Source organism: Toxoplasma gondii, chromosome X (assembly GCF_000006565.2).
Source record: "Toxoplasma gondii ME49 chromosome X, whole genome shotgun sequence".
NCBI lineage: Eukaryota > Apicomplexa > Conoidasida > Eucoccidiorida > Sarcocystidae > Toxoplasma > Toxoplasma gondii.
In genome coordinates, this window is record NC_031478.1 from 4868457 (window position 1) to 4880928 (window position 12472).

Consider the following 12472-nt stretch of genomic DNA (forward strand, 5'->3'; position numbering starts at 1 on the left):
ACAAATCGACAAGCACGGTCGCTTCTCAAGGATTTCTTGCGAGGCAAATCCCTCCTGCTTCCTCGACTTGCGGCGTTTGGGTCCCAGAGGGGAGTCTTGATGCTAACTGAGGAGAGGCGTCAACAGAAGACAGAAAGACGAGGAAACGGAAGACGACGGATCCACGCAGCGAGACTCCTGGGCCTCGAGCTGCGGCGGACGCTCAAGAACCGGCAAGACGACAGCGACACGGGAGAGTTGACGAAGAAGGGAGAGAACTGCGCGCCAAGACAAGAAAAGGAACTGCGCGTCTTCTTGCAGACAAAAACGACAACGGCGCTCTGCACGTGATGGTCCAGCTAGACCAACTTGGGCGCATGCGCGCATGCAGCGATGACGACGAAATGGCGAGAAAGGCCCGGAAGCGGCAAGGGGGGCGACAGGAAACTGAGAGAGACGGAGCGAGCAGCCAGAAGAGCTGAGCAAGTCGACGCCAAAGGAGACTACAGGACGGTGAACGAACAAGAGAAAGAGCGAGGGTCCAGCTCTCGATTCCTCCGGAGAGAAGGCCGACAGCAAACCTGCCTGGAGAAATTCACTGAAAGCCAGAAGGCACGCTGCCGCTTTTCCATGAAAGTTGGAACTCAGCAAGACACCGGAACACGGTGCGTTCGCGAATGCATGGATATTCAGACGAGCGTGAAGCGCTCTGCAGATGTATGTTCGATTGCTGTGTCTACATACACATACAGAAAGAGATGCGCATACATGCAAATGCACAGATATGCAAAATGATGAATAAAATATCCGACAGTGAAGATGTATCCATATACGTAAAAAACAGTGCTGTACACGGCTTATACAAGTAGAGCACATGAAAATATGCAGATGGGTCTGCAGCTGAAAGAGAGTCCCCGGAGTTGAAGGAGCGCTACAAGTGAATGGAAGAAATCCACATTCCAGAGAGTCGACAACCCGCCAGCGGAGTCACCAAACTTGCTTCAGCTTAGGAAAGAAGCGTCTTTGTCAAGAACACTGGGGCCAAGAGAAAGATCTTTTCTGAGGAAAGCCAGCCGAGAGAGAGTCTGGGCGCCTGCATCCGCGCCCCACTCGAGAGACGCAGGGGTGGTGGGCGGAGAAGGCCTCCTGGAGGCTGCAAAAGGCCGAGGGAGAACAAAGGAGAAACGCTCCTGTTTCCCTGTATCCCTGTCGCGCCAGGAAAAACTATCATTGCTTTTCTCTCCTCATCGATGGCAGAGAAGCGCGAAGTGCAGATGGCACACAAACGACTGCGTAGGAAGAGGGACAGGCTGTCTCCGCCGGCGACAGCGCCGTCTCCTCGCTTTGTCAGACAGTTTTGCTTACGCGAAGACTGGCGGTCTTTGCATCTGAACAGACGAGCATCCGGCGTCTGCCAGGGAGCGTCGCCGGGTCTGTCCTTCCGTCTCCCCGAAGCTCTTCCTGACTCTCTCTCTCTCGTTCACTCGCGGCGTTCCTTGAAGGTCCGTTCACTCTGCTTGCACAGGGAGGCCGTTCGAGCTGTTTGACCCTCCCTCTCGGGATTTTTGTTCTGGGGCGCGGGAGTCGCCCCGCAAGCCTTTCATCTTGACCTCCGCGACGGAGACAGAGGAGACAGGCGGCAGCGACAGGCGCCAAACACGATCGCAGGCAGAGCTACCTGAGAAGTTCCTCGGCCTCCGAGAAGCGCCGCGCCTGCTCGCAGAGTCGAGCGTCCGATGAACGGCGAGACCTTCGAGGGAGAGAAGAACTCTGGGTCTCCACGGCTCGCGTCCGAGCAGGTGGCTCGAAACGCCGGCGAGAGGAGACGAGAAGGCGGCAGAACGCGACTCTCCGGCCGATTGTCCGGAGAAGCATACGAGGCTCGACGCCAGCCGGAAAAACTCGGTGACGAAGGTGGAGAAGCACGAAGAAAAAGTCCGCGCGTTCGTTTCAAGACTGCTGCGCGCGTGTGTGTGTGTGTGGAGCTACCTACAGAAGAGAAAAACGAAACACCAGGAGGGGCGAACAGAAGAAGCCGGCAAAGAACGAAACGAGAAGTCGAGGGTGGACGGGCGGGGCGGGAGAACGCAGCCAAAAAGAGCGCGCTCTCGGGAGCTTTCGAAAAGCCACGCGTTTTTGCTCGACCAACACCGCAGAAACGAAAAGCCGAGAGCGCGTCGGGATCAAGTTGCCTTTTTCCGCGAAAGAGAGAGACGGCGAACGATCACGGCGAGACACAAAGGAGACTTCCTGCTTCCTCCGCAGAATCGAAAAAAACCGCCAATGGACACGTGGAGACGAGGAAAGAAAATTCTTCCTCGCTCTCTCTCCGGGGAGAGACAAACTGCCGATTCTTTTTTCGTCGGTGTACGCTGAAGACGCTTCTTCCCCGTCTTCTTCTTTTCCCTCAACTTTTCTCCGTCTCTCTAAGAAGCGAAAACGCGACGGTTCCGGGAGAAGACGCCCGCGGAAAATCTCGTGCGAGCGCGAAAGGTCGGAAAGCAAGAAACGCGTGAAAAAGTCCGAACAAAGCTCGTTTCCACACAACCCCTTGCTTTCTCGTGAAGGAATCTGTCTTCCTCTTCTTCGTCTATAAGCCGATCCCGTGCTGAAGGGGCAAGGAGAGTGGCGCCCGAAAAGCCGCTCACGCGCTGCGAGCGGCGCTCTCCGAGATGAGAAAGTTTGGAGAGCGTGAGAGCGGCCGTCGCAGAGAAGCAGGGAACAAACAAGACTTTTCTCCGGACAAGAGACGGTTCGAAACTCTGCTGAAACGACGACCTTCCTTTTCTGGAGCTCTCCTCCGTACATCCTTTCGGAGCTGCCGAGACACACACGCTCAGACTCATAAAACCACCACTGACTGACACTGGCACCAGTTGGTCAGTCGCCCGCTCGGGCGTCTGTCTTGAGGACGAGAGTGCAGAAGAGATGAGAGAGGAGAGAACGGAGGAAAGGAAGGGACAAAAAGCGAGCGAGAGAGAGAGAGACAAAATACAAACACACCGAATTGTCGCAAACACACTCGCAGCTCGACCCCCAGGGACCGCACAACGCACTTTTTCACGGCGCGAAAAAGTCACGGAAAGGAGGGCCGAGAGGAAAGACTGCAGACGCGAGCAGAGGAGACAGGATATTGTTTTCTCTGTGCCGCGACAGGACAATGGAGAGAAAAGAATACTCTCTCTGGGTTCTGCCTTCTTTTCCTCTTCTGTATTCCGGCTTCTCTCGTATGTCGGCCAGCGTTCGTGTCTCCTCTCTGTCCCTGGAAAACTCAGTCTCTGCAGCACGCGTTTCACTGGCAAGTCTCCAGATGGTACCATACGTGAAAACGAAAAACTCGACATGCGGTTTGACGCTTCGTTTCTTTCAGTAGGTCGCTTGTCTCCTTGCGCAATCCAGATCCCCTTATCTTCCTGTCCTCTCCCCTCTTTTTCCCCTCTCCCTTCTTTCTCTCGTCGCCTCGTTAGTCGCTTGGTTCTCTGCTTCCTTTCTGCTGTCAGCCGGATCACACGCTCTGTCTCTCCGTTTAGCGTCTCTCGTTGCTTCGTGTTCTTTCTGCGAATTGCATTTTTTCCTGGAACTTTCTTCTTTCGCACCTCGTTCTTGTCTCGCATCGTCTTCTCTGCGAAATGCAATCTCTCTTCGAGGAAGACTCGTTCGCAGCTTCGTGTCTTCTTCTGAGGCAGCAGCTCGCCCGCGCGACTTGCAACGAAGGAGGCTCCTTTGACAGATTTTTCCAGCTGCTCTGCGACGCCGTTCCCCTTGCCGGCGGGCAAACCGACGATGCCGATGAAATTGTCAAAATTACGCTCAACGACTCGCGAGAACTTCGCGGCAGCCTCCTGGCTCTCGATGCTAGAGGAAATATCCTTCTCCAGGTACAGTATAAAGTGCCTTTCTCTGCATCCAAGTCTCAGTCCCGCTTCCCCAACACGAAGCCGCAGGACACACAACCTTTCCGATAGCATGCATGCGTATGCATATATACATATATTTATATACATTGATTTTAACGTCCATTGCAGTACACATAGATAAATAGATAGATGAATGGGCAGAGAGACATGTGGTGATTCAGTCACGTCCTTGTGCATATTTCGATACCTCCAGATTTCGATATATCTCTATGCGTACATACATATTCGTATATATATATATATATATATATATATATATATATATATATGTATATGCGTTTGTGGATGTCATGTAGAGATGCGTGTATATTTTAGCCTTCTATGGGAGTCCGAGATCAAATGAAATCTCCGTAACACAAGCAGACTGAAGTGCAGACATAGACCTGTGTGGCACCAGACACGGACACATAAATATAAATATATTTTTATATATATAATTATGTGATCGCGCGTGGGGTTTCCTTTACGAGGCGTCGAGGGCGATTTGTGGCTTGCGCCTTGTAGAACTGTCGAATGAGGACCTGCGTGCGGTACCGAGACGAGAAGGGGAGGAGCAACGAAGAGTGGCGAGAGTGTGCAGTTCCCGTTCCTCTGGTCTGTCCGCTCTCACGAGTCACAAGCTTCAAGGTCCGACTGGACTCTCTGTTCTCCATATCCGCAACCATGCAAAATGAGGACCTGATAGAGACGGACAACTCGGGCAGGAGCTGACGACGCAACGCACCCGAATATAAGCCGGGGAGTGGGACCTGGTGAAGGTCCGCGGCGGACCCGGAGAGACTGAGAAGAAGCCGAGAGGAGAGAGAAGCGTGTGTCGTTTGTTTGCTGTAGGCTAGGGAAGTGCGACTGAGTCCTCCAGTGATGAGCCTTGTTTCGACACACAACCTAGCGTTTCTCGAAAAGTTTTCTTGATTCTTCAGGAGAGCTCCGCTGGAAAGACAGGCAATTTCTCTCTTTCGTGGCGTCTTTGTGCCCTTTTTTAAAGCATGCGCGCACTGCACTAAAAGGAACAACAGAATGTATATGTTTCCATCGGTTAAAACCCCTTTTAAACTTTTTTTCGTCTGACACGGAATGGACAAACCTATTCGTAGATTCTTCCGATAAATTCGTCTGCGTCGTTTCCCTTTGTGCCTTTCTACACCGATTGTGAAGCAGACGCATCGGAGGGCCGGTCGCCTTTCGGAGTCGCATGATTTTCTTTCTCGGTCCTCTTGCGGCACAGTGCGGAAAAAGACGCACAACAGAAATTCCCCTTGCAACGGAGCCTTCTCAGATCGCCTTTTCTTCTCGACCAGAGAACTCCTCGCTGATTCTTGCTTTAGAGAAAACGCACACAATACATACTCTATTGTTGCACATTTCCATTTTGTACCATCTCTTGTGGAGCAATATTGGCAACTATATGTGAACGTGTCTTCTGTAGTAAAGACATGTTCGGAGAGCAGCCGCTCGTGGCCTCCAGCACGCCCGTGAACTACCACACAGATTTCCACGCGGCAAAAATAGAATCCAAATGGCAAGAAAAGGCAGCGGAAACCCAGTTCTCTCTTTCGAGTCTCTCTTTGTTAGGCGCAAGAAAAAACGGCTGTCACTCACATTCAAGACGGAAACGCCCACAGGCACAAACGCAGCCTTCTATGTTGAATTACACCAGTGAAAGCGTACACAAAGACGGGCACCCTCCATGCTAATATATATACATATATATATATATATATTTAGACGCGTACAAAGGGACGCAGAGACACTCTGCACAGATGTGTTCATATAGAATTATAAGTAAGTAAATATATATATATATATATATATATATGGGGATATGTGTGCGTGTGTGTGGAGCTGTTGGGTTGACTGCTGGGACGTTTTATGCGTCTATGCGCGTGTGCGCGCGCGTTTCTACGTCAAATTCCTTAGAGACAGAAGGCGAGAAAAAGGCGAAAGAGCATGTGCCTCCGCTGCGTTCTGCCACTTTGTAGCTACGGTGTACAGTGCAAAGGGAAAAGTCGAGTTGCCGCTGGTCCTCATGTGCTTGCGACGAATGGAAATGTCTACCGCACCTGATTGGACTTGTATTCTTGCGCTTAAAACACATCGACGGGGCAGAAGTCCTCACAAGTCATAAGGATTTGCTTGCGGGACTGCTTCGTTTCTTTGTTGACTCATGAAGAGCAGTGATAAGACTCGTCAGGCGACGCCTCATCGCGCACAAATGAGCAAGAGAGAAGTTCGAGGGTCGCGCCGAAAAGTGTGAGGAATTACGGCATTGCCTGGATAGCAGAGAAGACCTGGTATACGACATGCTTTCTCTCGCAGTGAATACGAGTGATAACAGTGATCCATAGACTACGCTTCAACCCCAACCGACACGGAACAAACGCTTATATCGCAAGACACTTGAAATTTAACACTTTCAGGCGTCTTGTTGTTGAAACCTGCCTCTCTGAACGTCCATATGCACAGCCAGAAACCGCTGCCGAGCGCAGAACGTTGACACGACGGACAGGCTCGACAGCGACAGAGCACCTCCTCAGTGTGCCTTCCGGGAGCTCCATCCCTAGCAGTCTCCCACAGTTTCATTGGAAACACAGGAACACAACACACCGGGACGTCTCTCCGGATATAAAGTACAGCTGTAGCAACCCTGCAGGCAGAGACACTCACTCAAAGCTGCCTGTTGCCGTCATTTGTTTATGACGGATGCTGGGCGTCTCCCATACCGCCCTGGAGGCATCATCTGGCAAGCCGCGATTGGGTTGAGGCACCCCAGTTTGAGGAGAGGATCCTGTTTCTGTCAGAGAGAATAGAGGCGCGTCTCTCGGTTTCCTCCCTACCCACAAGCCTTCGCACTTTATCACGGCTAGCAACGCAACCAGGCGACAGCGAACGGCCATCGGAGTGCAGGGGACACGGTGACGAGGAAACCTGTTTTCTTGACAAGGTTCAGGAAGTAGTTTCCTTGAGCTGAATGACTTGGAAAAGACTGGAAGCACCGGAAAAGACGAACCCAGTGTAACCATCAAGCGCCTTACAGCTCAATCTTCTAGATCCTTGCTCCTCTGGGGTTTCAAGCTCATGACCGACAGTTGCCGTTGAGCCCCTGCAACGTCTCGCGCAGGCAGCACTTATCCAAGCGAAAAACAACGCACAGCAGAGAGACTGTTAGGGAAGCAGAAAAGGCGAGAGAAACGTTTGAAGTGCCAGTGCAGACAAGCTAACGTGCTACTCCTTTCATGGACACCGAACAGCGTCCCCATGTTGCCGTTCAACACGGTCCAGTTTTTCCGGAGCACACAGAAACGCGTCATGTGCGGCGAATATACATAGAGAGCATGCAGCCTGGAGCGGTACCCTTTTTTTTCTGGGAGTGGCGCTCTGTTGTCTCGATTTGACTTCACAGAGCACACGCATCAAGGTCATTGCAGGCGACGGTGCAAGGTGAAGCAAAAGCACGGTTCATTTTCTACGAATAGTGTTGTGAAGATATTCAGATTCAAGTGGGTTTACTCAATTTGTGTACCGCAAAAAACCGTTCGGGCTGTTCCCCGGTATCGCGCTCTCCGTCACTGGAAAATACAATCACGAGATGGCCTTCAGGCAGCCAGTGCTGCACTGCGCTCGATTTCAATTCCACAGGTCTGGGTCGCAAATGCTTTCTGTAGACAGAGTCTGCTTAAATGCGGTCGTTACTTGCGAGCATCTCCTCTGCTCTTCAACACCACAGATCTCTGGATCACGGCGCAGTGCATTTGAGATTTCCTCTGGATGCGGTTGAATTCAAGCTTGCTAAGAACCAACGGAAAGTGTGGAGTAGCGACAGCACCCATTCTCTTCAGCGGTGAATCTTGTGTGCCCACGGACGCGTCATTTCCAGCAGTTGTGTGATGCGAACACGCGAAACAGACACTGCCTTAACATGTGCAGACCGAAAGATCTGAACAGATGCGTATATCTTAACCACGCATCTGGTTCCTATCTTCTCCCTTCTAGCGCTTCGTTCTTTCGCTGATCTGTCTGGTTTTCTCCTGGTCGGCGAACGCACTCTTTTCTCTGGTGTGCCGCAGACTGCCGCGCGTGGAGGGTCGCATGCGCTTCTCTGTACAACTTCTGACGCGCTTTTTCATCTTTCTCCTCGAGTCTCTGCGACTTGAAAGCAACAAATTGAAGCCCCATGCCCTTTGTTTCCACAGATAAGTGGAGAAAACGTCGAATCGCAAGGACGAGAACCGTGACGATACGCCTGTCTGTGTCCCGAAGAAAATGTGCGGACAAGTTTCACAAATAGGTAAATAAACTGTGGATACACGTCTGCATGTATCTCTACAAATGCGTGACGCCTGAGAATAAAAAAGTGTAATGAGAACCGTAAAGCTGATCCGAAGGAAAAAATCGAAGAAAAGACCCAAATGCTCTCTCTGCATGCATGTAGCTGTTTTTTCCTCTGGCGCCATTCAGAAGGAACGCCGAACTCGCCGACAGCGAGAGAAAAAATGAACCTCTTTCCAATGCAAATCCGTTTTATCGTGAGCGCAGATCGCCACAAAAACGAAGAAAGGAGACCCAATCAAAGACACACCCATCCTCTGTAATTGTGAAAACAGCTGGGTTCTTTCTGGGCATGTCTTCCTAGCTTCCGACCTAAGAAGAAAACGCTTTGCATTCAGAAAAACGTGTTTTCCCCTCCTCAGCCCTCCACAAGGGAGTTCAGAGCCAAAGTTTCATCCCAGTCGTGTCTGCGGAGAGCCTCCTGCAAGAGCACACAAGAAAGAGACGGAAGCTCTACAGCCATGAGGTTTCTACGACTCGGCGCAAACGAGAGACAAAAAGACTCCAACTGCGTCGAGCTTCACTTCTGTCGGCTTATCTTCGGAGAATGCCCGCGAAAGCGGCTTCCTGCCGTCGTGGCTTCGCCCGTTCCACACTCTACGGCCTCCCTCCACCCTCTCGTCTGCACTTTTAGCTGCGAGTCTTGCGCGACTGAAAACAGATGCCTCTAAATCCAAGAACCGAAGACGGACTTTTCTGCTGCTCAAAAAAGTATTTCCCCAGTTTTTTCTGCGGTCTTACTCGCACTTGGTCCTCCGCGAACCCCATCTCAGTCAACTTTCGAACCTGGAAGAAATGGAGAGACACAAGCATGCAGCTAGCGACATGATGCGCCTCTCGTTCGCCGCGTGAACACAGAGACAAATATATACATAGATTCAGGCATGAATGCATGCATGCGCGTGCTTTATTCAAAGAAAAAAACGCAGATGAGAACCTAGCCATAGATATTCGTGTAAACAGCAACACCAAACAGAGCAACGATGCATCGGCTGACAGCATGGTCTTGCCTCTCTCGCCACAAAAGCCACGAAATAACCTACACTTTTCGAGTTGTCCCTCCAACGCGCAAACACGCATGCAGACACAGCAACCACAGCTGTAGCCACGGATGTACACGAAGGGGGCATCAGAAGAGAAGATCGACGCATGCGGAGATCGAGCTGCAAGAGCTTGTTCTCTTTCGGGAACTTTGTTTGAGCTTTCCGAGTCTGGTGTCTCCCAATTTCTCTCCCATTCCCCTTATTTTTCAGTTCCTGTCTCACTTTATCTTCGTGAGAGTCCTGCGCCTCCTTCGCAAATGTCTCGGTCCACAACCTGTGCAGACAACAGCGCAGACGGCGGAGCGCATAGACAGCCAAACAATGCATGCACCCGCTAGAAAAAACGCAACAGGTCGACCTTTGAGTGAAGCTCGCTGGACAGCACATCTGCATGTGAAGACGAAAGACTTCTCTCGCAAATCGCGAGTTACACGTCTCCCGGTGCAGGAGCGAAGTGTACAGACACCTCTGCTGTCTGTACACCCGAGCGTGTCCATGCCTGGATCTGGACACTGAGCGCACTGCGAGGGAGGTCCTCAAGAACGATCCGGAGAAGGTTTTCGCCAGTGCGTACTTTGCAGTTTGAACGAAGAGAGGGTGGTTCTCAATCATCATCTTCGCGACTTCTGCATCTTGGGGGTCCTGTTGGCAGAAATTTGATAAATCATCAAAACAAGTTGAAAAACGCTCGAAAAACACGAAACTCGGCGCCCAGAGCAAGCGGCTGGCATCTGCAGAGGTCCTCTCTGTTCCAATGTACACACAAATTTACACAGATTTCGATATTTGGACTTCTCCACTTCGAGTCTTTCTTATTTCTCCAGAAATTCTCCACTCATCTCGCACAGTGTGTGTGGATCGAGAAAAGCGGCTCCGCGACAGCGGTGATAACGCACGGCAAGTGCAAGAAGAGCGAACTCGACGCACACCAAGTCGAACAAGGACGGGAACAGCGAGAACGATCGCAGACGGTAAAAGAGAAAGAAACCCACACCAAGGAACACTTTACACGAAGAAATCTATTCTATACAGTGGAACAAAGAGTCAAGCTTCTGATGTCTTGGAAGAGTAAACAGCCGTGAGAGGACTGGAAACACTCGAAGACTTCAAAAGAGCGAAGCTGGAGAGGGTGTATGCGTATTCGATTGACAGACATGCAGACAACAGAAAATGAGGCATAGGCTTATCAGACCTTCAACTAGGACCCTCAAAAGCCAGAGAAGAGACGAGACACCGGAGACAAAACAACGACAAAGAGGAGGAGGTCAGAAAGGGGTGATACCTCGACAGGGAGTATCACGAAATGAAAAAAGTCGGTGGAAAAACAGGAAACATGCAAAAAAGGGGAACATGTGAGAGAAGAGACGTGAAGAAAAGAAAGAAAAATGTTAAGAGAAGAGCAACCAAAAACGTACCGTAGGAACAGGGTCAGCTAGCATCGCTTGGATCGACAGCAGAGCGGTTCGAATCGTCAAGGCCGGAGACCACTCATGCTTCAAGATATCCAGACAAATTGCGCCTGTCAACGCAACAACATGCGTCGCACATTTTTTCTGTTTCCCAGAAAAATACATACAGATGTACACTCGGACCTACAGATATTGATATACCTTTAGTTTCTGGAGAAGCTAGGAGAATTAAATGAAAAATAATAGAAATCCGCCTCCCACCTACACAGATGCAGAGGTGCAGATGCACCTGTAGCTCTCTAGGCCCATTTTGTGTGGAACGCTGCGTACCAATACAAAAAACGGATATATGTCTTCGCACACAAACAGCCAGACATGCATGCAACGGCTTGCAAATAAAGATTGATACAGACCCGTAGAGAAAGAGATACAGATGGATAGAGAAACGTGAGTAGGCGTTGTCGTTCCCTCGGTGCATGCTGTATGGGAGGGTCTGTTTTCCAGCAGTGAAGTGCGACAGGCATGTTTGTCGACTTGACATGAACGCGTCCACAGATGTGGGCGCGGCGGAGATTCATTCTTCCTTGAATGTACGCAGGTGTCAAGAACAGAGACACCGACACTCTCCAGTCACATGGCGACTCTCTGAAAATGGCCAGGGTCATCGAGCCTCCGCAAAGACGAAGGACCACGATGGTCACTCAGCCGACAGTTCAAACGCGACCGGCTTTCAGGACGCAAGGAAGACGCGCCTGCTGAAACGCGACAGCTGGTATTTTTCCTCAATCTTGAGGAAATGCGCACTGACGGTGTTGCAGCACAGAACTCCACATATTGCGCCCAGAAGAAGATGACTGAGGGGGAGCAACGCAGCGCAGCCGTGATGGCGCAGGCGACGACTCTGGCGTCCCCCCCCCTCGCCCCCACACTTCCTCGAGCGGAAACTGACCTGTTTGAGAGGAGATGTTCGGGTGCCAAATTTTCGTGACGAACTTCATCTTGGGGGGATTGTAGGGGTAGTCAGGAGGAATGACGATGTCGAGAGTGAAGTGCCCACCTTCGTAGGGCGTCCCCAGAGGGCCTGCAATGAATCCCCGCCAACGGTGGATGTCTCCGCCGACGATTTGAGCAGAGACGCCATGTGAAGTCGAGTGAGTAGCCGCAGGTTCTGAGTCGTGCGCTCTCTGGAGTTGCTGGATATCTGCCAGCTCCTTCAGAAGACGAGCCTGCTCCCGAGGCGTCCCGCGAGGCTGCGCCGTCGCCATGGCAAGAAAAGGAAGTGACGCGGGTCCGGAGAAGGAAGCGCTTTAGCAAGCAAGTGCACGCAGCTGCAGAGCCTCAGGGGAAAACCGGAAAGAAGAAGCTCCAGAGATGCACAAGAGAAGAGAGAGGAGTCGGGAAGGCGCGGGAAGACGCAGAGCCACTTGCAGAGTGGGGACCCTCAACGCCGGGGTGTACGTACAGTCAGTGACGGCTTGGGGAGGTGAGGTTGGAGCGTCGGAAGAAGCGTCCGCGGGCGAGAGGGGAGATTACATGATTTTTCACGAAGACTCAGAAGGGGACGGATGGAGAGAAAATCGGTGACTGGCGCAGAGAAGCAATGACGAGTTGATGAGGCCGAGACGAAGTTTCGACACGCGCCTTGAGAGACGGACTTGAAAAAGACCTTGGAGAAGACTATCGGGAGAGTCTCCCCACTGCGGCGAAGCGAGTGGAGTGACAGACTGCCGAGCAGAAATGGAGAAGAAATCTGCGGCACACCGCGGCGAACAGGCAGCCTCTTGGAATTGAGAAGACG

General features: G+C 51.5%; 3 protein-coding genes across 3 annotated transcripts; 2 read left to right on the forward strand and 1 right to left on the reverse strand.

Moving 5' to 3' along the window:
- Positions 1–123: 123 nt before the first annotated feature.
- Positions 124–2495, forward strand: TGME49_235430 (hypothetical protein; the record flags this gene model as incomplete). The annotated part of the gene is made up of 1 exon (XM_002368897.2): positions 124–2495. The coding sequence occupies exon 1, from the start codon at positions 1716–1718 to the stop codon at positions 2493–2495; it is 780 nt and encodes a 259-aa protein (XP_002368938.1). The 5' UTR covers positions 124–1715.
- Positions 2496–3106: 611 nt separating this feature from the next.
- Positions 3107–4607, forward strand: TGME49_235440 (hypothetical protein; the record flags this gene model as incomplete). The annotated part of the gene is made up of 2 exons (XM_002368898.1): positions 3107–3857; positions 4401–4607. Exons 1-2 carry the CDS (start codon positions 3609–3611, stop codon positions 4605–4607), a joined length of 456 nt encoding a protein of 151 aa, XP_002368939.1. The 5' UTR covers positions 3107–3608.
- A 3422-nt stretch (positions 4608–8029) lies between these two features.
- Positions 8030–11939, reverse strand: TGME49_235450 (ubiquitin-conjugating enzyme subfamily protein; the record flags this gene model as incomplete). The annotated part of the gene is made up of 5 exons (XM_018780430.1): positions 8030–9008; positions 9488–9539; positions 9840–9907; positions 10681–10784; positions 11624–11939. 5 exons carry the CDS (start codon positions 11937–11939, stop codon positions 8853–8855), a joined length of 696 nt encoding a protein of 231 aa, XP_018635825.1. The 3' UTR covers positions 8030–8852.
- Between the last annotated feature and the right edge of the window lie 533 nt (positions 11940–12472).